The sequence below is a fragment of the Pelodiscus sinensis genome, chromosome 22, assembly GCF_049634645.1.
Source record: "Pelodiscus sinensis isolate JC-2024 chromosome 22, ASM4963464v1, whole genome shotgun sequence".
NCBI classification, from domain to species: Eukaryota; Metazoa; Chordata; order Testudines; family Trionychidae; genus Pelodiscus; species Pelodiscus sinensis.
In genome coordinates this window covers 1,165,227-1,192,333 of record NC_134732.1, presented here as the reverse complement: position 1 = coordinate 1,192,333, position 27,107 = coordinate 1,165,227, and the positions used below count along the sequence as shown (strand labels likewise).

The following is a 27,107-nucleotide window of genomic DNA, read 5'->3' as shown; positions in this document are numbered from 1 at the left end:
AGAGTCCGGGCTCAGCGGCTGCTCCAGCGCCCCCCTCCCCTCGGCCGGTTTCCCCGCCCCCCGGCCCCGCCTGCCGCGCGCTGCCGACCTGGAAGCAGATTGGCCGCGTCGCGAGCCCGCCCCCGCGCGCTGAGGTGAACGGTTACCGGGGGGGGGGCGCTGGGGGGCCCGTGCGTGGGGGGGAGCGCTGGGGGCGCCCGTGCGTGGGGGGGGGGGAGCGCTGGGGGGCCCGTGCGTGGGGGGGAGCGCTGGGGGCGCCCGTGCGTGGGGGGGGGGGAGCGCTGGGGGGCCCGTGCTGGGGGGGGGGCGCTGGGGGCGCCCGTGCGTGGGGGGGGGGGAGCGCTGGGGGGCCCGTGCGTGGGGGAGAGCGCTGGGGGGCCCGTGCTGGGGGGGAGCGCTGGGGGGCCCGTGCTTGGGGGGGGAGCGCTGGGGGGCCCATGCTGGGGGGGGAGCGCTGGGGGCGCCCGTGCTTGGGGGGGGGAGCGCTGGGGGCGCCCGTGCTGGGGGGGGAGCGCTGGGGGGGGAGCGCTGGGGGCGCCCGTGCTGGGGGGGGAGCGCTGGGGGCGCCCGTGCTGGGGGGGGGAGCGCTGGGGGGCCCGTGCGTGGGGGGGAGCGCTGGGGGCGCCCGTGCTGGGGGGGGAGCGCTGGGGGGGAGCGCTGGGGGCGCCCGTGCTGGGGGGGGAGCGCTGGGGGGCCCGTGCGTGGGGGGGGAGCGCTGGGGCGCCCGTGCGTGGGGGGGGAGCGCTGGGGCGCCCGTGCTGGGGGGGGAGCGCTGGGGGGGGAGCGCTGGGGGCGCCCGTGCTGGGGGGGGAGCGCTGGGGGGCCCGTGCGTGGGGGGGGAGCGCTGGGGGCGCCCGTGTGTGGGGGGGGGAGCGCTGGGGGGCCCGTGCGTGGGGGGGGAGCGCTGGGGGGCCCGTGCGTGGGGGGGGAGCGCTGGGGCGCCCGTGCGTGGGGGGGGAGCGCTGGGGGGCCCGTGCTTGGGGGGGGAGCGCTGGGGGGCCCGTGCTTGGGGGGGAGCGCTGGGGCGCCCGTGCGTGGGGGGGGAGCGCTGGGGGGTCCGTGCTTGGGGGGGGAGCGCTGGGGCGCCCGTGCGTGGGGGGGGGAGCGCTGGGGCGCCCGTGCGTGGGGGGGGAGCGCTGGGGCGCCCGTGCGTGTGGGAGGTTGCAGGGCGCTGGGGGTGAGTTGCGGGCTGGCTGACGTTAGCGCAGCCCGAGCACGGCGGTGAGTGAACTGTTTTGTCAACGGGGGCGATTGACCTGCCTTCCCCCGGCACCCCCAGCACCGCCTGTCCCAAGGCGGCTGCATTGTTTTGTAACTAAAGAGGGACGGACACTGGCCTGGTACCCACTGCTCCTTTCAGTAAATTCTCTTTTGGGGGTGGGCTCTGTCCAGGGCGGCGTGGTGCTCTGGGCATCCATCTGCTATGCTAATGAGCTGTGCTGCAGTCCAGTGAGCGACCTCAGTGGGCCTAAGGCAGGGCTACTCAACTTGGAAGCCCCGGGGGCCACAACTTAAGTGTGGTTGCATATACATGCAAATATATATGCAAATAGCATCTTTCACACTGATGGGCATGAATACAAAGATTAAGGCAAGACTGCACAACACACAGGTCCCGTTTAAGTTAGGTTTGCCAAAATTAATAAAATGCAATATTTAACTCATTACCACCGGTATGACAGCAGTTTTAATGAGCAATGACAGTTCAGGAATTTAACTACTAAAACGCTTATCAACAGAAGACCATTCTATTGCCTACTCTTTTGTTTTGGCTTCCACCCACAGGCTATGTATTGAGTCCTGCGTAAATCCAAACTGCACCACTGGCTGCAAACAAATGGGCCATGGGCCGCGTGTTGAGTAGCCCTGACCTAAGGGAGTATGGTGTTTGTGTGACAATACTGCCTGGAGCTTGCTGGACTTGTTTCTCCCAGGGGAGCAGCTGTGCAGATAGGCCACCCAGGGAGAGCTGAGCTGTGCTCTGCTCTGCATGGTGGTCCTTTCACTATTTCTCTTACCTTCATTTTCTGTGCTCTGTTCCTTCCTGGGCAGGATGAGCATGTTCTGACATGGCATTGCAGTGCAAAACTCAGACTCTTCAAGTGGTAGACACTGAATACAGTGCAGATGCTGTGGAGTGGTGTCCTGTGGAAGGCTGGCACAGTATTCTGGTTTGTGGCACTTACCAGCTAAAGAAACCAGATAGAAAGGTAAGTGACAGAAATGATATTATTGGGAGGGCTAATAGGTGACCTAAGTCAGTTATGTCAGTAGTGACAGAAGTCATTTCTGACCTCTCGTGCATTGTGTGTAGGGATGTAAACGACTAGTTGACTACCTGATAAGCTTAGGCTTATCAGGTAGTTGAGTCACTACTCAACTAGTCGCTCCCCTCCCTCCCCCGCCCCACCTTGCTGCCTCTGATTCAATCTGTACAATCTCATTCTGAGAACTGAAGGTGAAGCTGGGCTCTTTTTAGATCTTTTATGACCATCAATAATAAAGATCCTGCGCAGTATCATTGGCCTTCAATGGTGGTTATGCTGTAGCTGATGAGAACTTGATTAACAGTTTTGCTGATTATGTCCAACGTGGAATGGATCCCAGTTCCTCCTTTTATAGTTATGTTGGCTGTTGAGGATTGTTAAAAGTAAAACACAACTAAAAAAACTACAACTAAAATTAGCAGGTCTGAATCCTTGCACTTGGCAAAACTGCTCAGTAGGTAGTGACCAGTTTTACGGTCACTTCCCCTCCCCCCTAAAAAAAAAAAAAAGCAGTACTTTGAATTACTTCCATTAAGCAGCAGGGTATTTCCCTCTTCAGTTGCATACTGTCATATGGAAACCACTTCCACTGCACCCTCAACATGAACTGTGTTCCTGCCTGATCTTGAGAACTAAGCAGTGTACTTGAAGGTGAGGCTTCCAAGGAATGCCTAGGTGGTACATAATGCTTATTCAATAGATGGCATTTATTTTCTGTATCAGTCTGAGGGACGAGCCATTGTTACCTAGCCAAGTTTCAGCTTACTCCCTTTCCCTAAATTCCTTCAGAATTAACTGAATATGGGAATCTAATACTCTTTCCTGCCCTATATTGTTGAGGGGGCTGTTAAAGGGTTGCAGAGTCCAATCCCAGAGCTGTGTAAAGTGATGCATATATTCCTATATTGCTTCTAAAAGAGCTTGGGGGAGAGCAGTCCTTAAGGTTTATGGGCCCTGCACAGTTCTATTAAACTGGTGCCCCTATGCCTGATGGTCACTGCGGGGAGGAGATGATTTTTAGAGACGTGGTTTTATAATCTTCAGCAGTGCACTAATGAGAGATTTTTAAAGCAGATTTTAAATTAAGGTCCTGTAGACTAACACAGTAAATTCAGAAGCTGATAGTATATATCTGGGGTTGGCAAATGCCTGTTAGAGCCATTCAAGTGGTAATGAAGCCATTTTTCACAGATGCAATGTTCCACTAATAGGTCTGACAGGCTTTGTCACTTTTAAGTTAACTAGATCCTCCCCTGAGGAAGTCAAGCCATGGAACAGGGATAGAAAGATGCAGGTGGTTGGACATTAAGACCCAATGGTACCTCAGTTTTTCAGGGGAGGGGCTAATTTTTCACAGTTGCTGAGCACATGGAGGTGTCATTGGCTTTTCCTGGAGTTGTGACTGCTTGGCATCTCTGAAAAATGGTACTTTTAATGACTTTCCCAAGGTCCTACTCCTATAGCTTGTTGAGTGTAGAGCTGGGATCTCAACACAATGAGTATCCCCAGCCTCTGTTTCTCTGGAGGTGGGTGACGGGAGGGATCATGTGAAGATTACCTGTTGTGTTCCCTTCCTCAGGCGCATCTGGTATTGGCCACTGTCAGCAGGCAGGATTCTGGGCTAGATGAGCCTTTGGTCTGACCCAGTGTGGCCGTTCTTATGTTCTAGTGCTGACTCTGTCCCCTGTTGGTGTGCTTTATGGCAGGGTATTTGAGGGAGGAATGTTACATTGTATGAAGGAGGTGAGAAAATAACACATAAGCTTACAGAATTCCTTTGCTCTTGTTTGATACAGCCTGGTGCAAACCCCAGTGAGAGTGATGAGCCCCACACGCGGCTTGGGCGCCTCTATCTGTATCACTACAGCGAAGAGCAGCCCTTCATCCCACTGACTGAAATTCAAAGGATTGAGACTGCTGCCATTCTAGACTTGAAATGGTAATGCTGGCAAGTGGGAAGGAGAAGGGGGAGCGTGTCTCCTTTGGCATTTATGGCCAAGGGTTACCTGTGCCTGGGCTGCTGCTCTAAGTGTTCAGTCTCTCTGATTGCCAATAGCTTCTGCTGTGGTAATGAATAAGTAGCTTCTGGTGAGCACAGTGCTGTACAAGATTTCTGGCTTTTAGTTTAATAACTGCTGGATTATTGTTCTGTTCAAGAGTAAAAAGTCCCAGTAGTTCACTGAAGTTAGCTTTCAATGTGGCATCCTAGAATCATAGAACTGGAAGAGACCTCAGAAGGTCATCAAGTCCAGCCCCCTGCTCTAGGCAGGACCAATTCCAACTAAATCAACCCGGCCAGGGCTTTGTCAAGCTGAGACTTAAACACCTCTAGGGATGGAGACTCCACTACTTCCCTAGGTAACCCATTCCAGTGCTTCACCGCCCTCCTAGTGAAATAGTTTTTCCTAATATCCAACCTGGACCTCTCCCACCACAACTTGAGACCATTGCTCCTTGTTCTGCCATCTGTCACTACTGAGAACAGCCTCTCTCCATCCTCTTTGGAACCTCCCTTCAGGAAGTTGAAGGCTGCTATCAAATCCCCCCTCACTCTTCGCTTCTGCAGACTAAACAGACCCAACTCCCTCAGCCTCTCCTCATAAATCATATGCTCCAGCCCCCTAATCATTTTGGTTGCCTTCCGCTGGACCCTCTCCAATGCGTCCACATCCTTTTTGTAATGGGGGGCCCAGAACTGGACACAATACTCCAGATGCGGCCTCACCAAAGCCGAATAAAGGGGAATGATGACATCTCTGGATCTGCTGGCAATGCTCCTCTTAATGCAATCTAATATGCCATTAGCCTTCTTGGCTACAAGGGCACACTGTTGACTCGTATCTAGCTTCTCATCCACTGTAACCCCCCAGGTCCTTTTCTGCAGAACTACTACTTAACCGGTTGGTCCCCAGCTTGTAACAATGCTTGGGATTCTTCCGTCCCAAGTGCAGGACTCTACACTTGTCCTTGTTGAACCTCATCAGATTTCTTGTGGCCCAATCCTCCAATTTGTCTAAGTCATTCTGTACCCTCTCTCTGCCCTTAAGCGTATCTACCTCTCCCCCCAGCTTAGTGTCATCCGCAAACTTGCTGAGGGTGCAATCCATCCCCTCCTCCAGATCATTAATAAAGATATTGAACAAAACCGGTCCTAGAACCGAACCTTGGGGCACTCTGCTAGAAACCGACCGCCATCCTGACATCGAGCCATTGATCACTACCCGCTGGGCCCGGCCTTCTAGCCATCTTTCTATCCATTTTACCGTCCATTTATCCAATCCACAATCCCTTAACTTGCTAGCAAGAATATTGTGGGAGACCGTATCAAAAGCCTTGCTAAAGTCAAGGTATATAACATCCACTGACTTCCCCATGTCCACTGAGCCAGTTACCTCATCATAGAAGCTAATCAGATTGGTCAGGCATGACTTGCCCTTTGTGAACCCATGCTGACTATTCCTAATCACTTTCCTCTCATCCAAGTGCCTCAAAATGGATTCCTTAAGGATCCCTTCCATGATTTTTCCAGGAACCGAGGTAAGACTGACCGGCCTATAGTTCCCTGGATCATCCTTCTTCCCTTTTTTGAAGATGGGCACTACATTTGCCTTTTTCCAGTCATCCGGGATTTCTCCCAATCTCCACGACTTTTCAAAGATAATAGCCAAAGGCTCCACAATGACATTTGCCAACTCCCTCAGTACCTTTGGATGCACTAAGTCCGGACCCATGGATTTATGTACCTTTAGCTTTTCTAAATAGTTCCTAACCTGTTCTTTACCCACCATGGGCTGTCCATCTTCATCCCATCTTGCGTCACTTGGCGCAGAAGTCCAGGAACCGACCTTGTCTGTGAATACAGAGGCAAAGAAAGCATTGAGTACTTCAGCTTTCCCCACATCATCTGTCACTAGGTTACTTCCTTCATCCATTAGGGGCTGCACACCCTTTCTGATCACCTTCTTCTTGTTAACATGCCTGTAGAAACTTTTCTTGTTATCCTTCACATCCTTAGCCAGTCGCAATTCCATTTGCGCTTTCGCCTTCCTGATAACCCCCCGGCATTCTCGAGCTATACCTTTAAACTCCTCCCTGGTCATTTGTCCAAGTTTCCACTCTTTGTAAGCTTCCTTTTTGTGCTTAAGTTCACCAAGGATTTCCCCTGTGAGCCAGTCTGGTCTCCTACCATGTTTGCCTCTCTTGCTACGTGTCGGGATGGTTTCTTTCTGTGCCTTCAATAAGGCTTCTTTAAAATACTGCCAGCTGTCCTGGACTCCTTTCCCCTTTGTGTTAACATCCCAGGGGATTCTGCCCATCAGATCTCGGAGGGAGTCAAAATCTGCTTTTTTGAAGTCCAAGGTGTGTATTTTACTACTCTCTTTTCTTCCTTTCGTCAGGATCCTGAAATCTACCATCTCATGATCACTGCTTCCCAGGTTGTCACCCAGCTCCGCTTCCCCTACTAGTTCCTCCCTGTTTGTGAGCAGAAGGTCAAGCTGCGCACGGCCCCTGGTCGGATCCTTCAGCACTTGTGTCAAGAAGTTATCCCCAACATTCTCCAAAAACTTCCTGGATTGCCTGTGTACTGCCGTATAGGTTTCCCAGCAGATGTCAGGGTGATTAAAGTCCCCCACGAGAACCAGGGCCTGCGATCTGGAAGCTTCGCTCAGTTGTCCGAAGAAAGCCTCATCTACCTCATCCACCTGATTCGGTGGCCTGTAGCAAACACCAACCACAACATCACTGCTGTTGTTTGCTCCTTTAAACTTAACCCATAGACTCTCAACAGGTTTTTCTCCCTCTTTATACTGGAGTTCAGAGCAATCGTAGTGCTCTCTTACATATAGTGCAACTCCTTTTCTCCCCTGCCTGTTGTTCCCGAACAGTCTATACCCTTCCATGACAGCGCTCCAGTCATGCGAGTCATCCCACCAAGTCTCTGTTATCCCAATTAAATCATATTTCTTGGTCTGGGCCAGGGCCTCCAGTTCTTCCTGTTTGTTGCCCAGGCTTCTTGCATTAGTGTACAAACACCTCAGGTAACCAGTTGATCGTCCTATCTTCTCCATTCGAAACATGGGTCCTCCTTTCTTGCCCCTTCCTCTCTGCATTTCTTCCCGGTATCCGACTTTCCCACTCCCCTCAGGGTTTTGGTCACCGTCCCCCGACGAACCTAGTTTAAAGCCCTCCTCACTAGGTTTGCAAGCCTGCCCGCGAAGATGCTCCTTCCTCTCTTCGTTAGGTGGATCCCATCTCTTCCTAACAATCCTTGTGCCCGGAACAGAGTCCCATGGTCGAAGAAACCAAAGCCCTCTCTGCAACACCATCTGCGCAACCACGCATTTACGTCCTCAATTCGACGATCCCTGCCCAGTCCTTTCCCTTCAACAGGAAGGATGGAGGAGAATACCACTTGCGCTCCAAATTCTTGGATCCTTCTTCCTAGCACTACATAATCCGCAGTAACACGCTCAAGATCATTCTTGGCCGTATCGTTAGTTCCCACGTGGAGAAGCAGGAAGGGGTAGCAATCCGAAGGTTTGATCAGCTTGGTAAGCCTCTCAGTGACATCCTGAATGCGAGCTCCCGGTAAGCAGCTCACCTCTCGAGATTCCAGGTCCGGACGGCAGAGGGATGGCTCAGTCCCTCTTAGAAGGGAGTCCCCGACCACCACCACCACCCGTCGTTTCCTTTTGGGCGTGGTGGCCGTGGAACCCCCATCCGTAGGACTACGCATCCCATGCCTTCCAGTAGATGGTGTTCCCTTCTGGTTTCTTCCTTGTGAGGTCCCTTCCAGAGCTTTCAGCACTGCAGAGCCTGTGGAGAGAGCCTGAAAGCGATTACTTACCTCTATAGCATCGGGGGATTCCCGTGCTGGCCTTTTTCCCCTTCTAGAAGTTACGTGCTGCCAGTTCTCTTCTTGGTCACGTACTGCCCTCTCTGGCTCTTCTGCCTGCCGTGCTTGAAGGATTAAATGCTGCCTTCTATCGAGGAAGTCTTCATCCTCTCTGATCAAGCATAGGGTCGACACTTGGGCCTCCAGTCCTCTAATTTTTTCTTCCAAAATGTCGACCAGCTTGCACTTGGTGCAAATGAAATCCGTTCTTTCTTCCAGGAGGAAGACAAACATGGCACACGCTGTGCAGGTAACAACAGCAGACCCATCACCAACCATCGCTGCTGTTTTAGAAAAGGGATTTAAAAAGAAAGGCAAGAGAACCTCCCGCCCTTCCCTCTCCCCTTCCAAACTCCCTCTCAAAACTCCCTGTTAGCACTCACCTGTTCACAAGCTTCTTGGTTGCTTGTCCACTGCCTTATAAAGCCCCTCCCCCTACCAAGGCTCAGCCAATCAGCAGAGGCTTCTAGAATTCAAACTTTAATTAGAAGCCAACAGTTTCCACCTGCCAATCACAGCACAAACGCCATCAAGGGGAGGGGGAGGGCAGAGGGGAGGTGTGTGGGGGGGGGAAGCCTCACTCTCAAACACAGGGGAAAATAAATAAATAAATAAACAAACAAAAAACAAAAAAGAACACACACCAACCCTCACTCAAACACAAGCTCAGCACACAGCAAGAAAGCCCCAAACACAACACCCACTTCCCTCAAGACTCCTGTATCTGCTTCTCCTCTACCTGGAGAACTCCCTCTCTAAAGCCTCACTCAAACAGGGAAAGAAAAAAAAAAAAATAATAACCCCCCCCCCCCAAAAAAAAACCCAACATCACCACACACCAAACTAACACAAGCTCAGCACACAGTAAGAAAGAAAGCCCCAGTAATAAAACACACTTCCCTCAAGAGTCCTGTATCTGCTTCTCCTTCACCTGGAGAACTCCCTCTCAAAACTCCCTGTTAGCAATCACCTGTTCGCAAGCTGCAAATCCTGGTTGCACTTGTGCTGTGCCTGCTGCTTATTCAGATTGGGTGCATTTCTGTCAGTGGTTCTGGAACCAAGGAAGCAGCAGAAGAGACGGTAGAAGCTGGGGGTGTGAGCTCTCTACTAGCTGTGAAAACTAGTTTTCAAGTTATGATTCTTTGTAAGTTTTAAAAAAAAAAGTCAGCATTACCTGAGGGCAGGGGAAACTATGGGGCAAAAACTGCTGTAGGGGTTGGGATCTTGTCTTCCTTAGCCCTCATAGGGTATGTCTACACAGCAGAGTTATTTTGAAATAACTTTACCAGCGTCTACACAGCCAAACCGCTGTTTCGAAATGAAATCGAAATAGTGGAAGGCTTATTTTGAAATTGGTAAACCTCATTCCATGAGGAATAGCACCAATTTCAAAATTGCTATTTTGAAATAAGCGTTCTGTCGACACTTATTTCGAAATAAGGGGCCTCCAGCCCTTCCCAAGGTGCCCTGGTGGCCACTCTGGGTACAACCAAGAACACTCCTCTCCCTCCTCCCCTCCCCAGAGCCCTTAAAGGGGTAGACTCTGTCCACAGTGCCTGTGCCAGCGCCAAGCCTGCAGTCGCTGCATCTGACCCAGTGGCCCCAGCATGAGCCAGGCAGCCAGTGCCAGCCAGCCCTTCACCATTCCCCAGGACCAGTCTGCCAGCTCCCAGGAGCCTGCCAGGGGCCGGAAAAGGCGGGCACCTGCCTCGTCCAGTGCAGAGATCAGGGACCAAATTCAGGTTTGGGGGGATGCCTCTAATGTCCATGATGTCCGCATTAAACGGAGGAATGCAACTGTCTACAGGTGGATGGCTGCCCAGCCTGGCTACCAAAGGCCACATGCGAACCCAGGAGCAGGTTTGCATGAACATAAAGGAGCTGCAGCAGGCCTATGCCAGGGCCACAGGGGACAGCTCCCAACCAAGGGCAGACCCAGACCCCTGCCCCTGTTTTGATGCCGTGGACTGCATCCTGGGGGGCAGGATGGTCTGTGCTCCCCAGGTGGTCATCGACCCTGGGGCAGAACTTGCTGCCTCCTGCTGCTCCAGCCCCTGCTGCCTCCCCAGCGGTAGCTCCTCCTACCACTCCTTCTCCCCCTCCTGCTTCTTCCTCCCCACCTTCCCCACATCCCCAGGGATGCCGAGGCCCTTGCACCCACAGTGCTGGCAGACAGTTGGGCTGGAGAGATCCCCAACCCCGAGCTTCTCCTCCCCCTTCCTCCCCTTGCCTCCCCCTGCGAGCTCCCTTCTCCCCGGTTTCCCCCTCCCCTCTCCCACCCTCCCTCCTCCCCTCTCCCACCTTCTTTCCCCAGTCTCACCTCAGTTTCATTCCCCCCCACCCCAGTTTTGTTCAATAAAGAGGTTTTGTTCTAATGAACACATGTCTTTTATTGTACAGCAGGAAGAGGGGTTGGGGGAGTAAGTGGGAGGACGTGAGGGAGGAATAAGGCACAAGCCCCCAGTGGAGACTGTTACTGCCTGCAGAACTTGCTGCCAGGCTCGCAGCAGCATGTCCAGGAGAAGCACCAGGGTGCCCAGGAGCGGCTCCGGCTCCATGCCGCAGAGTGCTGTGGTGTCCCGAGTGAGGACAACTAGAGCACACACAGAAAAAAATGCTTTGCTGTCCCTCAGTGAGGTAGGCAAGCAAGCAGGGAAACCTTAGAACCGGCTGTCCGGGGGAGTCCCTTTAAGCACAGGTCTCAGATACCTTGTGTGGCTGCTGCCTGAGGCTAACTCCTGACCTGATGCCCTGTGACAAACGGTTCCGGCCGGCCGTAAATGCGATTCAGCGTCCTACCAGTGTGGATGCGCTATTTCAAAATAGAAAAACACTATTTTGAAATGCATTTTGTGTCTAGATGTGTTATTTCAAAAGAAGCTATTTTGAAATAACGCTGTAGTGTAGACATACCCAGGGGAATAAGAGCTATGCAAGTTAAGGGAGTTGAAATAAGAGAATCTGCTGCCTGATGAGACGTGCCAAATAAATTAAAATAAAAAAAAAAAGCTCCTCCTTTAGGACTCTGATCCTTTCCTCTAATGCATGACATGGCCTTGAACTCAAGACCGTGTCAATTACTCTTCCAGGTGCCATATTCCTGTCGCAGAACATCCCATGTTGGGCATTGCAAATGCCAAGGGAGCTGTGGAGCTTTGCCACCTGACTGGGAGTGAGGTATGTGGTTGAGCTGCAGGCCATTAATGTCAACGCTTCTAGCTTTTAAAATAATGTTTAAAGGCTTTACAGTGTGGTGTTACTAAAAAGGAGGTTGGAAGCTCCATGGCATACTCAGTGACTCCAGGGCAAATGGGTTCACTTTACAAGTGAGATTTGTTTTTGGTGGCATTTTTCCTAGATACCAATCCCAAAAATTTGTCCCTGAGATCTGGGAGTCAAGCTGAACTCTGTTCACATGTGAGGAGTAAGGAGTGAGGGGAGAAACAGAATGAGGACAGAGCTTGGGGCTCTTAGTCACTCGGGAGAAGAAGCATTGAAAAAGCAGTTAAGAACATAAGAACGGCCACACTGGGTCAGACCAAAGGTCCATCCAGCCCAGTGTCCTGTCTGCGGCCAATACCAGATGCCCCAGAGGAAGGGATCACAACAGGCAATCCTCATGTGAGCTCTCCCCCGTCACCCACCTCCAAAGAAACTGAGGCCAGGGACACCATTCCTACCCATCCTGGCTAATAGCCATTAATGGACCTAACATATTTTAGTGAATATAACCCGCGGGTTATATTTGTTTTTACAAACCCCGCAGCCCCCTGCAGGATATACTCGGGTGCGGGGTATACATTTTTTTTTTTTTTTTTTTACTCACCTGGTGGTGAGCGCTCCCCTGCCCCTTTCCCTGATACACAGCCGCCAGTCTCTGAGCAGGGAGCGCTCATCTCCCGGTTCCTGCGCAGCTGCAGGAAGGGGCAGGGGAAGCGCTCCTGTGCAGGAACTGGTGGATGAGCGCTCCCCCAACCAGAGGCTGGTGGCTGCACAGCCGCAGGAAGAGGCAGGGGCGCACTCTCATTCTCCCGCCTGGCGGTTGTGCAGCCGCGTGGGACCCAGGGGGTTGAGTGCTCCCCCACTCGGAGGTTGTGCGGGAACCAGGCAGGGTGAGTGCTCCCCCATCCGGAGGGTGGCTAATCCGCCCCCCCGCCCCCCCAACACACACAGTTTGAAAAAAAGTCTTGTATATCCTGCGGGTTATACTCATGCATGGAGTATACAAGATTTTTTTTACTCAAACTGCAAAAACCGTGGGGTATATTCAGGTGCGGGGCATACTTGCTAAAAGATGGTAACCTCCATGAATCCATCTAGCTCTTTTTTGAACCCTGTTGAAGTTCTAGCCTTCACCGTTGGCAAAAATAACTGAAAGGAGAATCATGAAATCTCATGTAAGAGAGTTTTGAGGAGGAGGGGATGGGCCATTGTTAAAGGCAGCAGAGAAATTGTGTGTGAAGAAAGGGCTCTGTGAGGAAGAGGTTATTGGTTTCAATGAAGTGGAGAGAGCAGAAGGCAGCCTTGGGGAAGGTTAAGACACTGTGATTGGACGACCCTCTAGCCACAATGAGTTTTGAAAAGAAGGAGCTGCTGGGATGAATAGCTGGGGTCAGAGTAGGAGTCAGTGAGTTTAAGGACAGGAAATGGGAGGCATCTTGTGTGAATAGTAGTCCTTGTATCTAGCACTTCACTGGCTTACGTTAGGATTTTTCTTTTCTGTAATGCCCAGGATCCTAACGGTATGAATCTACAGCATGCATGGATCCCTCAGTGAGGGGTGGAAGGCAAGTAGACATTGTCTTTGTGGTTTTCCTGATCTTGATCAATTTCCTTTTCTCTCCAGTAGAAGAACAGCTGCGTGTTGGATCCACTCTGCAGTGTTGATTTGGGAGCACAATGTATTGCCTTGTCTCTGGACTGGTCCACCAGACGGGAGCAATGGTGAGGAGGGGGATAACTATGGCCCTCTTTGTAGTCACGGGGGAGGGGGGGAGCGGAGGGAAGAGAGAAAGAGAGAGAGAATGACCATTGTCATTTGCACAGTCCCAGCTCTCAAGAGGCTTAGAACTGCCTTTCAAGTTTCTTTATGCAGAAACTTTTATTGTGGGATCTCTACCGATGAACCATTAACAAAAAATATCTTGGCAGTTTTAATGCTTGTGTAAAATCTAAACTTGACTGAGTCTGAGCCTCAATAATGTCCTTTCATGGGGAAGCGGAGGCCAGGTTTACAATGGCAAAGAAAATTGATGTAAGATATGCAATTCCAGCTATGACAATTGTGTAGCTGGAGTTGATGCACCTTACATTGATTTTCTCGGTTGGCTTCACAGTAGGAGGTAGATAAGAGAAACTCTCCTGTTGACTTCCCTTACTCCTTGCGATTGCCACGAGTACTGCAGCTGACGGGGCCCCCCTCAAGTGTTCGATTTAGCAGGTCTTTACTAGACCCACTAAATAAAACCCAGAAGATCGATCACTGGAGCACTGAGCCTCTGGTAAGTGTAGACAAGGCCAGCTCCATCCTGAAGTGACTGCTCTCCTAGCTGCTTCCATAGTTCATTCCAGGAATATGATCACTTGACAAACCGCATTGAAATCTACTCACCAGCCCCGCACTGCACATTCGCAAAACCGCATTGCGCATGCACGTGCCATCGGTGAACAGGGTGAGTAGATTCACTGATTTGTCGAGCCCTGATGATCACCATGTAAAATTAAGTTAGATGTCACCCACGGGCTCGTGGGGACTGTTTTCAAAGTTAGGGGGAGAGAGTAAAGTGGGGACTGAGCACAGGGCTGGGAGCCAGGGAAATTCTATAGTTGACATTAATTTACTTTGGTATCTTTTTTTTAATTGTTCTGCCCGTTATATTGTCTCTGCACATGCTGTTAGTGAATTGACAAAACTTTTGGGCGTGGGCAAGTCCCTTGGCGTATATTTCTTCTTCATCTTTAAAAAGGGATGCCCCTCTGTGTTGATTCAGAGAGGCACCCCTGTAAAGTCTATCACTACTGCTGCTTAATCACTTGGGAAGCAAAAGGCCTTCTACTTCCTATGGGACTGAATATACAGCATCTGTAGCATTCCCAGTCCCTGCAGACCGAGTGAGTGGGAGAACAGTGTGGGAAATTGCCACACAGGAGAAATGAGACATCTTAATGGTTGCTTCAGTAGCATTTTAGAGCTCACAGATGATTTATTTCAATTACTTGTCCCAAGCCAGTGTGAGTTAATTTCCTGTTTGAGAGCAGGGAGCTGGGATTGTGACTATTGCTGTGCTTCCTGTGCAGTGTGGACTGAAGATGAAATCCAGCACTTGAGAAGGGGGAACTGTTGTGCTCTGCAGATGTACAAAATTGGTTTCTGCTTGGAAGCCATGTTCCCCTAGTGTCTCTCCATGTCTTTGTTAAATAGACAGATACACATCGTTTGCATTTTATCTGGTCTTTTCAGGCTGTAACATGGCTGCAAGTGTGAAGGAGAAAATCATTGAATTAAATGCTGGAACCTGAGTTGTCTTAAACTGTAACACATTGTCTGCTTTTCCTGCATTAGTGGGCGCCCACTGAGAATAATCAGCAGTGATTCAAAGGGGAAGCTGAATCTACTGTCAGTCGATGAGTCTGCTCCTTCTGTGCACATCCTCAGCCAGTGGAAGGCTCACAACTTTGAGGCCTGGATTGCTGCTTTTAATTACTGGGACACACACATTGTGTATTCAGGTGCGTGAACACCAAACGCCTTTTCTGGAGGGTAGAAAAAAATCCTAGAAATATGTGGGTATCAAAATACCCATTTTCATGTATGTCTGACTCTTGTCTCCCTTAACCTTTGCTTGTGCATCATGGTGATGCTTCTTGCTGCTGTACCAGCCAGCTGGCATCTTCTCAGTGTTTGTGCTGTTTCTTGGAAAAGTAACCCTTGAAGGAGCGACTGTGGAAAGTGGGTGGAATTATTGTATGGAAGTTGTGGATATTTAAATGCCCACCCTGATGGTTCATTAGCCAAGAGGGAGTAATGAATTGTAGGCAGAACAGAAGCAAGTTCCAGCTTAGCTATTGAGATAAGAGTTTGCACTTGGCAAATCATGTCACTTTTCTGTGTGTTGATTTCCCCATCTCAAAGTACAGGCAGTCCCCGGGTTACATGGATCCGACTTATATCGGATCCCTACTTACAAACGGGGTGAGGCAACACCAGCAGACCAGGGAGACGCGAAGCTAGCGCTCCCCTCCAGCAGACCAGGGAGACGCGGAGCGGCTTTTCTCAGCAGACACCTCAGCTTGAGAATAAAGGACTGAGGGAAGTGAGGTGTGGGAGAATAAAACTGAGCTCTGGAGAAATGTTTGGCTAGAGTTTCCCCTACAATATGTACCAGTTCCGACTTACATACAAATTCAACTTAAGAACAAACCTACAGTCCCTATCTTGTACGTAACCCGGGGACTGCCTGTAGTGATATCTCCATAAACAGAGATTCAACTTAGGTTTGTGAAGTGCTCTGAGGGTATGTCTACACTACCCTCCTAGTTCGAACTAGGAGGGTAATGTATGCATACCGCACTTGCTAATGAAGCCCGGGATTTGAATTTCCCGGGCTTCATTAGCATAAGCGGGGAGCCGCCATTTTTAAATCGTTTCACGAGGAGTAACGGTAGTTCGGAATAGGACCCTAGTCCGAACTACCTAGTTCGAGCCCCGTGTAGCCGCGCTACACGGGGTTCGAAGCAGCGGGGATTTAAAAATGGCGGCTCCCCGCTTATGCTAATGAAGCCCGGGAAATTCAAATCCCGGGCTTCATTAGCAAGTGCGGTATGCATACATTACCCCGCTAGTTCGAACTAGCGGGGTAGTGTAGACATACCCTGAGATACTTGGAGGAAAAGCACCAAATAAATGTTGACTGCTATTTACTTCCATTTAGGTAGGGTTCTTTCTAATCCTTCTTCCTTCTCAATTCTACCTCATGCTTTTGGATGAAGTGAAATTTTTGTGGTACATGCAGTAGCTCTGCTCTTCATTTAATTGAAAAGCACAAGTCCTGCTATGATCTTCTGAGGTAAAGCAGTAAAGGCATGGTTCCCAGCTCTTAATCATACTCCAGACCAGTCAAATCTCAGTTTCTTCTAGGGTGCACTGATTTCCCAACTAGTATTAATACACAGCCGTTCCCTATTTGTACAGGTGGAGATGACTGTATGTTGAGGGGCTGGGACATCAGGTGCAACCCAGAAATGCCTATCTTCACCAGTGAGAGGTAACTAAGCCACTCAGATAGATATAGAATGACGATGCATGACTGATTATGACCAAGTGTGTTTTCTCCCAGAACTTCAGTTACATTTAAATTGTTTTTTGAATAATTGCATTTAACTCCAGCAATTAGCTCAAAACAATTAAACACTATTAATTGTGGTTTTAATCACACTGGTAAACAATAGCTTCAGGGGGTTGCCCAGTTAGTCTGTAACTGGAAAAACTTAAAAAACAATGAATAGTCTAGCAGCACCTTAAAGACTAACAAAACTTTAAGATCCATTAATGAGTGCCTAGGCAGGTTAAAGTGTTCTCCAACAGGTTTCTGTGTGTTGCCTTTTTGGATATGTGATTTGTGTCCATTAATTCTTTCCCGTAGAGACTGTCCAGTTTGGCCAGTGTACATGGCAGAGGGGCATTGCTGGCATTTGATGGCATAGATCACATTAGATTAGTGGATGTGCAGTTAAATGAGCCCCTGATGTAGTGGTGGGTCCTGTGATGAATCGACATAATCTCAAAATCACTCTGTTGTTTCAGGCCAATTCCACAAGCCAAATACACAGGGAAGGGTTGGAACTTAACTTCATTTACAAGTTTGATTCCTATCAGAGAGGAATGAATAAAGATATGGGCTGGCTTGCACACACTGCCTTCCACATTCTAATGACTTAACCAACCAACCTAACAGTGGGTACTTACAGAGGTGCTAATTGTTCATATCAGCCTCTTATAACTTGTATAATCTATTTCACTACTTTTTTTTTCTTTTCCTTTCTCCTTCCCCCTCCCTCTCCCCGCCTTCTCTTATTTATTCTTGGATCTGGACAACCCAAACATCTGAAGAAGTGGGCTGTACCCACGAAAGCTCATGATATCATCTACATATTTTGTTAGTCTTTAAGGTGCTGCTAGACTATTCATTGTTTTTTAAGTTTTTCCTTAGAGTAAGAAGCTTTGCTGCCGTGAAGGTTGCCCTAGGACTCTTTGAGAACAAAATAAACTATTGTCTCACTTTGTGTACTCCTTCTTGGTCTCTGTTGTTCCTTTGTAGACATTCAATGGGTGTGTGCAGCATTCAATGCAATCCACACCGAGAGTTTCTTCTGGCAACAGGAAGGTGAGTTCTCTCTAGCTCAGGGATGGGGAACCTACAGCCTTTAGGCTGGATCCAGCATGCAGTTTGCTTTGATCTGGCCAGCCAGTGCTGGACCTGAACCAGGCAAGCTGGGGCCAGATCTGGCCTGTGGCTCTTCTTGGTGGAGTAGGAAGGGGCTCTTGCATGCTGCAGGGAAGTGCTCTGTGTAAGCACTGCCCCTGTCACTCTGGCCAAATCATGACCAATGGGAGCAGCAGGGGTGGTGGTGGTGGAGGGCTCCTCCCTACAGCATGAAGGAGCTGTGCAGAACCACGTGCACCTCCCATAAACTGTGCCAGGTAAGTGGCCCACTCTCCCATCTCCTGCCCCGACCCAGCACCCAGTCCCTGCATTCCCTTCCAGACCTCCTTCACCCACAGCACACTCTTGCAGCCTCCCTCCCACACAGACCCCTGAGGCCAGCCTGCTCTTGCACCCTCCTTCCCAGCCCGCTTCTGCACCCTATATCCTGCCTAGACTGCACACCCTAAACTCACTTCTGCTTCCTACCTCCTGCCCAGACACCACATCTGCACCCCAGCCTGCTCCATGGTAGCCTTCTCCTGTGCTTTGAACATAAGAACAGCCATACTGGGTCAGTCTAATGGTCCATCCTGCCCAGTACCCTGTCTGCCGACAGTGGCCAATACCAGATTCCCTAGAGGGAGGGGATGCAACAGGTTATCCTCACATGATCCCTCCCGTCACCCACATCCTGAGAAACAGGCTAGGGACACCATTCCTACCCATCCTGGCTAATAGCCATTGATGGACCTAACCTCTATGAATCTATCTAGCTCTTTTTTGAACCCTATTAAAGTCTTAGCCTTCACATCCTCTGGCAAGGAGTTCCACAGTTTGACTGTGTTCTGAGTGAAGAAAAACTTCCTTCTGTTTGTTTTAAACCTACTGCCTATTAATTTCATTTGGTGACCCCTAGTTCTTACATTGTGGGAACATGTAAATAACTTTTCCATATCACTTTTCCACACCAGTCATGATTTTATAGACCTCTATCATGTTCCCCCTTAGTCTCCTCTTTTCTAAGCTGAGAAGTCCAAATCTTTTAAATCTTTCTTCATATGGGACCCGTTCCAAACCTCTAATAACTTTTGTTGCCCTTTTCTGAACCTTTTCCAGTGCCAATATATCTGTTTTTAGATGAGTCGACCACATCTGTACACAGTATTCAAGATGTGGGTGTACCATGGTTTTATATAGGAGCATTAAGATATTTTCTGTCTTATTCTCTATCTCTTTTTTAATTATTCCTAACATTCTATTTGCTTTTTTGACTGCCACTGCACGCTGAGTGGATGTTTTCAGAGAACTATCCACAGTGACTCTAAGATCTCTCTCTTGAGTAGTTGTAGCTAAATTATTCCCCATTATATTGTATGTATAGTTGGGGTTATTTTTTCCAGCGTGTATTACTTTACATTTATCCACATTAAATTTCATTTGCCATTTTGTTGCCCAGTCACTTAGTTTTGTGAGATCTTTTTGAAGCTCTTCACAGTCTGCTTTGGTCTTAACTATCTTGAGCAGTTTGGTATCATCTGCCAATTTTGCCACCTCACTGTTTACCCCTTTCTCTAAATCATTTATAAATACATTGAATAGGATTGGTCCCAGGACGGACCCTTGGGGGACCCCACTAGTTACCTCTATCCATTCGGAAAACCTACCATTTATTTCCTGTCTTTTAACCAGTTATTAGTCCATGAAAGGACCTTCCCTTTTATCTCATGACAACTTACTTTGTTTAAGAGCCTTTGTTGAGGGACCTTGTCAAAGGCTTTCTGGAAATCTAAGTACGCTGTATCTACTGGATCCCCCTTGTCCACATGTTTGTAGACCCCCTCAAAGAACTCTGGCAGATTAGTAAGGCATGATTTCCCTTTTCAGAAACCATGTTGACTTTCCCCCAACAAATTATTTTCATCTATGTGTCTGACAATTTTATTCTTTACTGTGGTTTCAACTAATTTGCCCGGTACTGACATTAAGACTTACCAGTCTGTAATTGCCAGGATCTCATCTAGAGCCCTTTTTAAATATTGGTGTCACATTAGCTATCTTTCAGTCATTAGGTTCAGAAGCTGATTTAAAGGATAGATTACAAACCACAGTTTAGTTCAGCAGTTTCCCATTTGAGTTCTTTTAGAATTCTTGGGTGAATGCCATCTGGTTCCGGTGACTTGTTACTGTTAAGTTTATCAATTTGTTCCACAACCTCCTCTAATGACACCTCAGCTTGGGACAAGTCATCAGATTTGTCACCTAAAAAGAATGGCTGAGGTTTGGGAATCTCCCCAATATCCTCAGCCATGGAGACAGAAGCAAAGAATTCATTTAGCTTCTCCACAATGACTTTATTATCTTTGAGTGCTCCTTTAGCATCTCGATCGTTCAAGGGCCCCACTGGTTGTTTAGCTGGCTTCCTGTTTCTGATGTACTTACAAAACATTTTGCTATTACTTTTTGAGTTTTTGGCTAGCTGCTCTTCAAACTTCTTTTTGGCTTTTATTATATTTTTAAACTTAATTTGGCAAAGTTTATGCTCCTTTCTATTTTCTTCACTAGGATTTGACTTCCACTTTTTAAAAGTTGTCTTTTTATTGGTCACTGCTTCTTTTACTTGTTTGTTAAGCCATGGTGGCACTCTTTTGGTTCTCTTACTGTGTTTTTTAATTTGTGGTATACATTTAAGTTGGGCCTCTATTATAGTGTCTTTGAAAAGTTTCCATGAAGCTTGCAGAGATTTTACTTTTGTTACTGTACCTTTTAATTTCTGTTTAACTATCTTCCTCATTTCTGCGTAATTCCCCTTTCTGAAATTAAATGCTAAAGTTTTGGGCTGCTGAGGTATTTTTCCCACCACTGAGATGTTAAATTTCATTACATTATGGTCACTATTTCCAAGCGGTCCAGTTATATTTACCTCTTGAACCAGTTCCTGTGCTCCACTTAGCACTAAATCCAGAATAGCCTCTCCTCTTGTGGGTTCTAGAACCAGCTGCTCCAAGAAGTAGTCGTTTAAGGTATTAAGAAATGTTATCTCTGTATCCGTCCTGAAGTGACGTGTACCCAGTGAATATGAGGATAGTTGAAATCCCCCACTATTATGGAGTTTTTTATTTTGATAGCCTCTCTAATCTCCCTTAGCATGTCGTAGCCACTATCACTGTCCTGATCAGGTGGTCGATAATATATCCCTAATGCTATATTCTTCTTATTGGAGCATGGAATTACTATCCGTAGAGATTCTATTGACCATTTAGGGTCATTTAAGATTTTTACTTCATTTGATTCTACATTTTCTTTCACGTATAGTGCCACTCCCCCACCAGCACGACCTGTTCTGTCCTTCCAATATATTTTGTACCCTGGTATGACTGTGTCCCATTGATTGTCCTCATTCCACTAAGTTTCCGTGATGCCTATTATATCAGTATCATCCTTTAAAACTAGGCACACTAGTTGACCCATTTTATCATTTAGACTTCTAGCATTTGTGTATAAGCATTTTAAAAATTGTCACTTATTTATCTGTCTGCCATTTCCTGATGTGTTAGACTCTTTTTCATTTGATTGTGTCTCATCTGATCTGACCCATACTTCCATCCTCTTCTCCTGACTAGAACCCCTCATTTTTTGGCCCCACCCCAGAGCCTCGGGGGCCCCCACAAAATCTACTAATCCTGGTCCCCCAGGCTCTGGGATGGAGTTTGAGCTGAAAGTCTTTTTCAGCTTTTCACCTTTTTTTTGCTTCTCCCTTGTGTGTGGCCCCCGACAGTTTTTTTTTCTATGGGTCAGTAGCCCCCAACCCAAAAACCTCCCCCCCCCACGATCTTGCCTGACTTGCCTCATTATTTGCAGCCCATGGCTGCATCCCCAAAAGCTCATGTGGGAAAAGGCTGCCATCAGTGGAGTATGTGGGAAAACGCATTGCATCTTCTTTACTCCTCCTGTGCACTATGCACTAAAATTCCTCTGGTGTCTTTGTATGTTGGTGTGTGTGTGTTTCCAGCTATGATGAACACGTCTTGCTGTGGGACACCAGGAATATGAAACAGCCATTGGCAGACACCCATGTCCAAGGAGGAGTTTGGAGACTGAAGTGGCATCCGACACATGAACACTTGCTGTTGGCTGCTTGCATGCATAATGGATTCAAAATCCTTGACTGCCAAGGAAGTATGGGTGAGAGTTTAATAGAGTGGGAAAGTGTGTTCTTCTCTCTGCTCACACTCTGCTGCTCGTCTTCCCTGCCTACAGGGGAAAGGGAAGGCCACTGCATGCGATTGCACTGAGTAAATGGTAGAAATACACAAATACTGTTGAGAAGCTTAGGCATTCAGTTCATCTCAGGGCAGTACTATTTGTAAGAATTCCTTGCTGGACATGTGAACTCCTCTGTCATTCTCCTAAGCTGACTGGATGGACCAAAAATGTTATTACTCCACTTTGGAGTGGTCTTTAGGAGAATGAGACACTTCTAAATGTGTGCCTGTTAGATCAGGTGTGGACAAAATATGGTCCATAGGCTAGTTCTGGCCTAACATTTGTGTCTGTCTGCTGTGGTCCCATGCCACCTCTCCCACTAGAAGCTGGCTACTGCTGGCAGCTCTCTGCACACTCCTGGTGTGTGTGTGTGTGGTGGGGGGGGGGGAGGTCGAACATGGCTCTATGTGCTGCCCCTGCCTTCAGCACCATTTTCCCAATCCCCATGGGCTGGAAACTGGCCAGTGGCAGCTGCGGAGGGCAGTGCTTGCAGGTGCAGGCAGAGCATGGAGACCTTCTCCCCCCCTTTGTCCCAAGGGGTGCGCAGAGACATGCCTGCAGCTGCCGTTCACTTATGGAAGTGGCATAGAGCCATGAGTGCCTCAGTATGCTGCCAGCCTGGAGCCACATGTGGTAAGCTCCTCCTGGACAGAGCCTGGACCTTGCACTCCCTCCCTCCCTCCCGCACCCCATCCCCTGCCCAGGTGAGAATCCCCTCCTGCACCCAAACAACTGCTCAGATCCTGCATGCCAATACTCTGCACCACCCTGGAGCTCCCTCCTGCACCCAGATTCCCTCCAAGATCCTGCATCCCCTCCATTAATATAGTAGAACTGCGTGTGGCCTGTGGTGACTTACCATCATTTGTGGAGTGTCCTCCATTTGAAAATCATTGCCCACCCATCTTAGATGCTTCCTGAGACAGCGGGTCTGCTGTGGAAAGAGCTGGTGGTGGCCTCAAACAACCTCCAGACCAGTCCCCGCACAGTGACTGCCCAATGGTTAGGTATTGCCTGGACTTGTGTTCAGGTGGTGCAGTCAGATTCCCGGTTTTGACAGTGCGACCTTGAGCAAATCACCCAACCTCTCTGTGAAAAAGGGTTCTGCTTCATGTTGGAACGGATGAACTGGCTCATAGCTGTGAGGCACGCTGAGGTTGAAAAGTGCTATGGTTGATTAGTACTAAATTGTATTCCTTGATCACTTAAAATATGATCTCCGTCTCTTAAAAGGAAAGGTCAGAGGCTCAGTGGGGACAATCATCTGCCATAAAAGAGCCTAGTGTATAGACCGTGGCAATAGTAGCATTTGCAGTTTGTGTGAGATTTATATGGTGCCTCCCTTCTGAACTCCTTAAGACAGGGGTTCTCAAGCTCTGTGATACCATGACACCCCGGTGGGGTTGGGACCCACAGTTTGAGAAATGCAGCCTTAAGAGTTGCATGGGCATGCTGACCATCTCCCCTCCAATGAGCTGAGTGAAGATTTGGCTATAAAGAGGCAATGGAAAGTTGATGGGGAGAATTTCCTTTTTAGCTTTGGCTTATTTACACTGGAGGGTATATGTTTCTTTTTGTCATGTGAAAGAGAATGGTAATCAGTAACATTTGGGATAGAATAGGCAATTTCTTCTTGATTAAATTTTCAGCACGAACAGCTAGCAGACAAACTACCTCAAACTAGGCTTTGAAGCTTAATTTCCTCTTCTTTTTAGCAGAAAACACTGAGGAATGTACTGTTGTGTCATCCTACATCTTGCATAACTCCTTGGCTTATGGAGCTGATTGGTCAAGACTCTCCCCAAAGGATCCCCTGGCTGTAAAACAGGACCCATTTTCTGCACTTGACTCGTCTGAAGGACCAGTGGCAAGTTCAGATCAAGGAGACAAGAAACTGGATCTGCAAATCCAGAACCTGAAGATAGTTTATGAATCTCCTACAGCTAGCTTTGATGTAGTGTTAGATGAGGAGGGTGAAGGCGCTGCCTCACAGGTCAGGCCAAAGAGTGGCTCTGACCCACCTTCTCAGCATCCTGATGGAAAAGGGTTGGACAACAAGAGTGATCAAACTGAATTAGCAAAGGCTGAGAGAAAAGTCAGCATCCTAGCAACGTGTTCATTTTATGATAACATCCTACATGTTTGGAAATGGGAAATAAGTCAAATCAACCCTTCAGAGTAAAATGTTAAATATTATTCTGTCTGAAAACACACTTTCACTTGAACAGCCTTGAAAAGTTCATCTCTCTCTCTCTCTCTCTCTCTCTTTCAAATGCCCCAGAGGGAAGGTATAGGAGATTTTTTTTTTGTACAGGCAGTCCCCGGGTTACGTACAAGATAGGGACTGTAGGTTTGTTCTTAAGTTGAATCTGTATGTAAGTTGGAACTGGCGTCCAGATTCAGCCGCTGCTGAAACTGACCGCCAGTTCTGACTTACATACAGATTCAACTTAAGAACCCCAAGCTTCCCCAAGTCAGCTGCTGCTGAAACTGATGAGCGCTGATTCCAGGAAGCCTGGGGCAGAGCAACTCTGCCTCGGGCTTCCTGTAGTCAGCGCTGGTCAGTTTCAGCAGCGGCTGACTTGGGGACGCCTGGGGCAGAGCAGCTGGGGTGCTGCTGGGTTGCTCCAGTAGCACCGCTCCTCGGCGCTACTGGACCAATCCAGCAGCACCCCAGCTGTTCTGCCCCAGGCGTCCTGATTCAGCCACTGCTGAAACTGACCAGCAGCGGCTGAATCAGGACCTGGGGCAGAGCAGCTGGGGTGCTGCCGGGTTGGTCCAGTAGTGCCCAGAGCGGGTGCTGCAGGACCAATCCGCAGCGCCCCAGCTGCTCTGCTCCAGGGTCCAAAACAAAAGCCTGGTCTGCTGGGGGGGGCACACTATCCGCGTCCCCCCCCCCCCCAGCAGACCAGGGACACGGGGAGCAGAGCGGCAGCGGGGTACCGCGCCTCTGAGGCTTTGCTCTGGCAAAGTCTCAGAGGCGCGGGACCCCCCCCCCCGCGGCTGCGGCTTCAGTCCCGGTGCCTGTGGTCTGCTGGGGACGGTCCCCAGCAGACCACAGGCACCGGGTCTCAAGCAGCAGCAGCGGTGGTTCCCACGCTTCTGAGGCTTTGCTCTGGCAAAGCCTCAGAGGCGCGGGAACCCGCCCGGTGCCCCTGGTCTGCTGGAGACGGTCTCCAGCAGACCAGGGGCACCGGAGCAGCTTACGAATGGGGCTTTCTCGCCCCGGAGCTCGCAGGTAGCAATCCGCTACCTCGACCTCCGGGGCGAGAAAGCCCCGTTCGTAAGTGCGGATCCGACATAAGTCGGATCCGCGTAAGTCGGGGACTGCCTGTATTGAGAACTATATCTACCGCCTATGCCCAGCATGACTTCCACTGGGTTTTTTCCAGTTTCTTTGCCTTGGAGTTCATGACTCTTGAATTTCTGAAGACCTATACTGTTAAATTAAGGCAACTAGATTCTTAGTATTATCTGTCTAACTCAGACGAAACCAAAATGGATAGTCTCCTGTCTTTGCTAAGGGACACAGTAAAATATGGCTTTCTCTGCTTGATTGTCCTTTACTGTTGTGATTGAGAGTGGTGATGGTGCATTTCAAAGGCTGCTCATTTAGGCATAACGTTTACCTCCCTTGACTAGTCCATGTTTGTAAATCTTGCCTCCAATTCTGAAGATGTGGATAGGTGGCTGGCACCTTTCCTTGTCCCTCTCTCCCAAGCAAACCTTAGTGCAACATTAAATTATATAAGCACATTGCTAAATAATAGCCACAAAGTTAAGGGAGTTTATATGGAATGTCTGAATACAAACCTCGCTCACTGTGGGACCTGTTTTGTCAACTGCCGTGTGTTATGAGGTCATGCTGCACAGGGAATGTACTTATAGTGACCTTGCATACAGATTCCTTTAGGAATGAAATCCCAGATTGTCTCAATGTACATGACAGAACAGATTGCAAGTGAAGTTGTGTAGTGAAGTGTCTTAATCACGAGGATTTTGCTGTGGCTGCATATGTATAATTTTACACCTAATCTACTGCATGTGTACAAGATGACTTTTAGGTTATCACTTGTCAACAAGCACCACTTGTGTATTCGTGCTTGCAGCAAAGAAATCTTTTAGGAAAGCCAGCTGCAACATGCCCATATCCTTTGGTACCCAGAGAGTGAGAGCTATGTGACTAGCGTTTAAAGTAGGTTTAAAAAAACAAAAACAAAAAAAACTGAGTAGCTTTTTGAGCTTCAATCTCAAAACCCTCAAATACTGTTAGCAACACTACTGGATGTTCTTTAAAAATATAAAATTATTAATAATGCAATCCTAAGTGGGATTGCTCCAAAATTCCTTGAGGTTGCCGTGTTAAGATTCTGACTATTGGTACATCTAGACTACAAGCTTTTGTCCACAGGCTTTGTCAACAGATACTGTCGACAAAGTGTGTCTAGACTACAGCCAGCTCTGTCGACAAAGCAAGCCACTTTTTCGACAGAGAGTCTAGATGCTCTCTTTTGAAAAAGCACAGTGTGGACGCAATAGCACCTTTTGTGGACAGAACTTTGTCGACGAAAGGCGTTATTTCTTGTAGAATAAGGTTTACCGCCATCGACAAAACTGCCATGTTCTGTCTACTTATTGTCGACAGAACTCGGCGGTAGTATAGACGCAGGTATAGTTCTGTCGACAAAACCCTGTATTCTGGACACACCCTCTAAAACATCAGCAAGGCACTACACTAATGAAGCACTACCTTGGTATTCTTGATTATCATCATCCAAAAACTCATCTTAAAATTAACTTTTAGCCTGTATAGTTTTTCATTGAGATTTTTAATGAATCATTCGTCTAGGAGGGAAGAAACAGCAGCAACTATAATTTTTGTAATAAATTCATACAGTTATTAAAACCATGTACAGAAATAACTAAGCTTTTTAAGGCACAAAACCTTGTTTGAGGGTACCATGTGTATTTTGGAACAACTCTTTTTTGAGTGTTATTTGGAGATGCATGTCAGCATTGTAAACAAAAGTTTGTTACATTAAACTATTTTTGGATTTTTCTAAAAAGTTTGAGTTGTTTCATTTATGGAAAACTTCCAATGAAATTCAAATGTATTGGTTCTCTTTTGTGCTGCTGGATTTCAGACAGGCTACATCTAGACTGGCATGATTTTCCGGAAATGCTTTTAACAGAAAAGTTTTCCGTTCAAAGCATTTTTTAAAAGAGCGTCTAGATTGGCACAGACGCTTTTCCGCA

General features: G+C 48.4%; 1 protein-coding gene across 4 annotated transcripts; it reads left to right on the top strand.

Moving 5' to 3' along the window:
• On the top strand, positions 1–26,917 carry DPH7 (diphthamide biosynthesis 7). Of its 4 annotated transcripts, none has more exons than XM_075906012.1 (10): positions 1–134; positions 2,053–2,210; positions 4,064–4,206; positions 11,253–11,340; positions 13,013–13,107; positions 14,726–14,892; positions 16,355–16,427; positions 17,481–17,546; positions 21,598–21,770; positions 23,567–26,917. In XM_075906012.1, exons 2-10 carry the CDS (start codon positions 2,070–2,072, stop codon positions 24,031–24,033), a joined length of 1,413 nt encoding a protein of 470 aa, XP_075762127.1. In that variant the 5' UTR covers positions 1–134; positions 2,053–2,069; the 3' UTR covers positions 24,034–26,917. The 4 variants fall into 4 exon arrangements, with proteins under 4 accessions (XP_075762127.1, XP_075762128.1, XP_006117418.2 ...); XM_075906013.1 differs by lacking the exon at positions 1–134 and adding an exon at positions 1,110–1,221; XM_075906011.1 differs by lacking the exon at positions 1–134 and adding an exon at positions 1,127–1,340.
• The last annotated feature ends 190 nt before the right edge of the window (positions 26,918–27,107 follow it).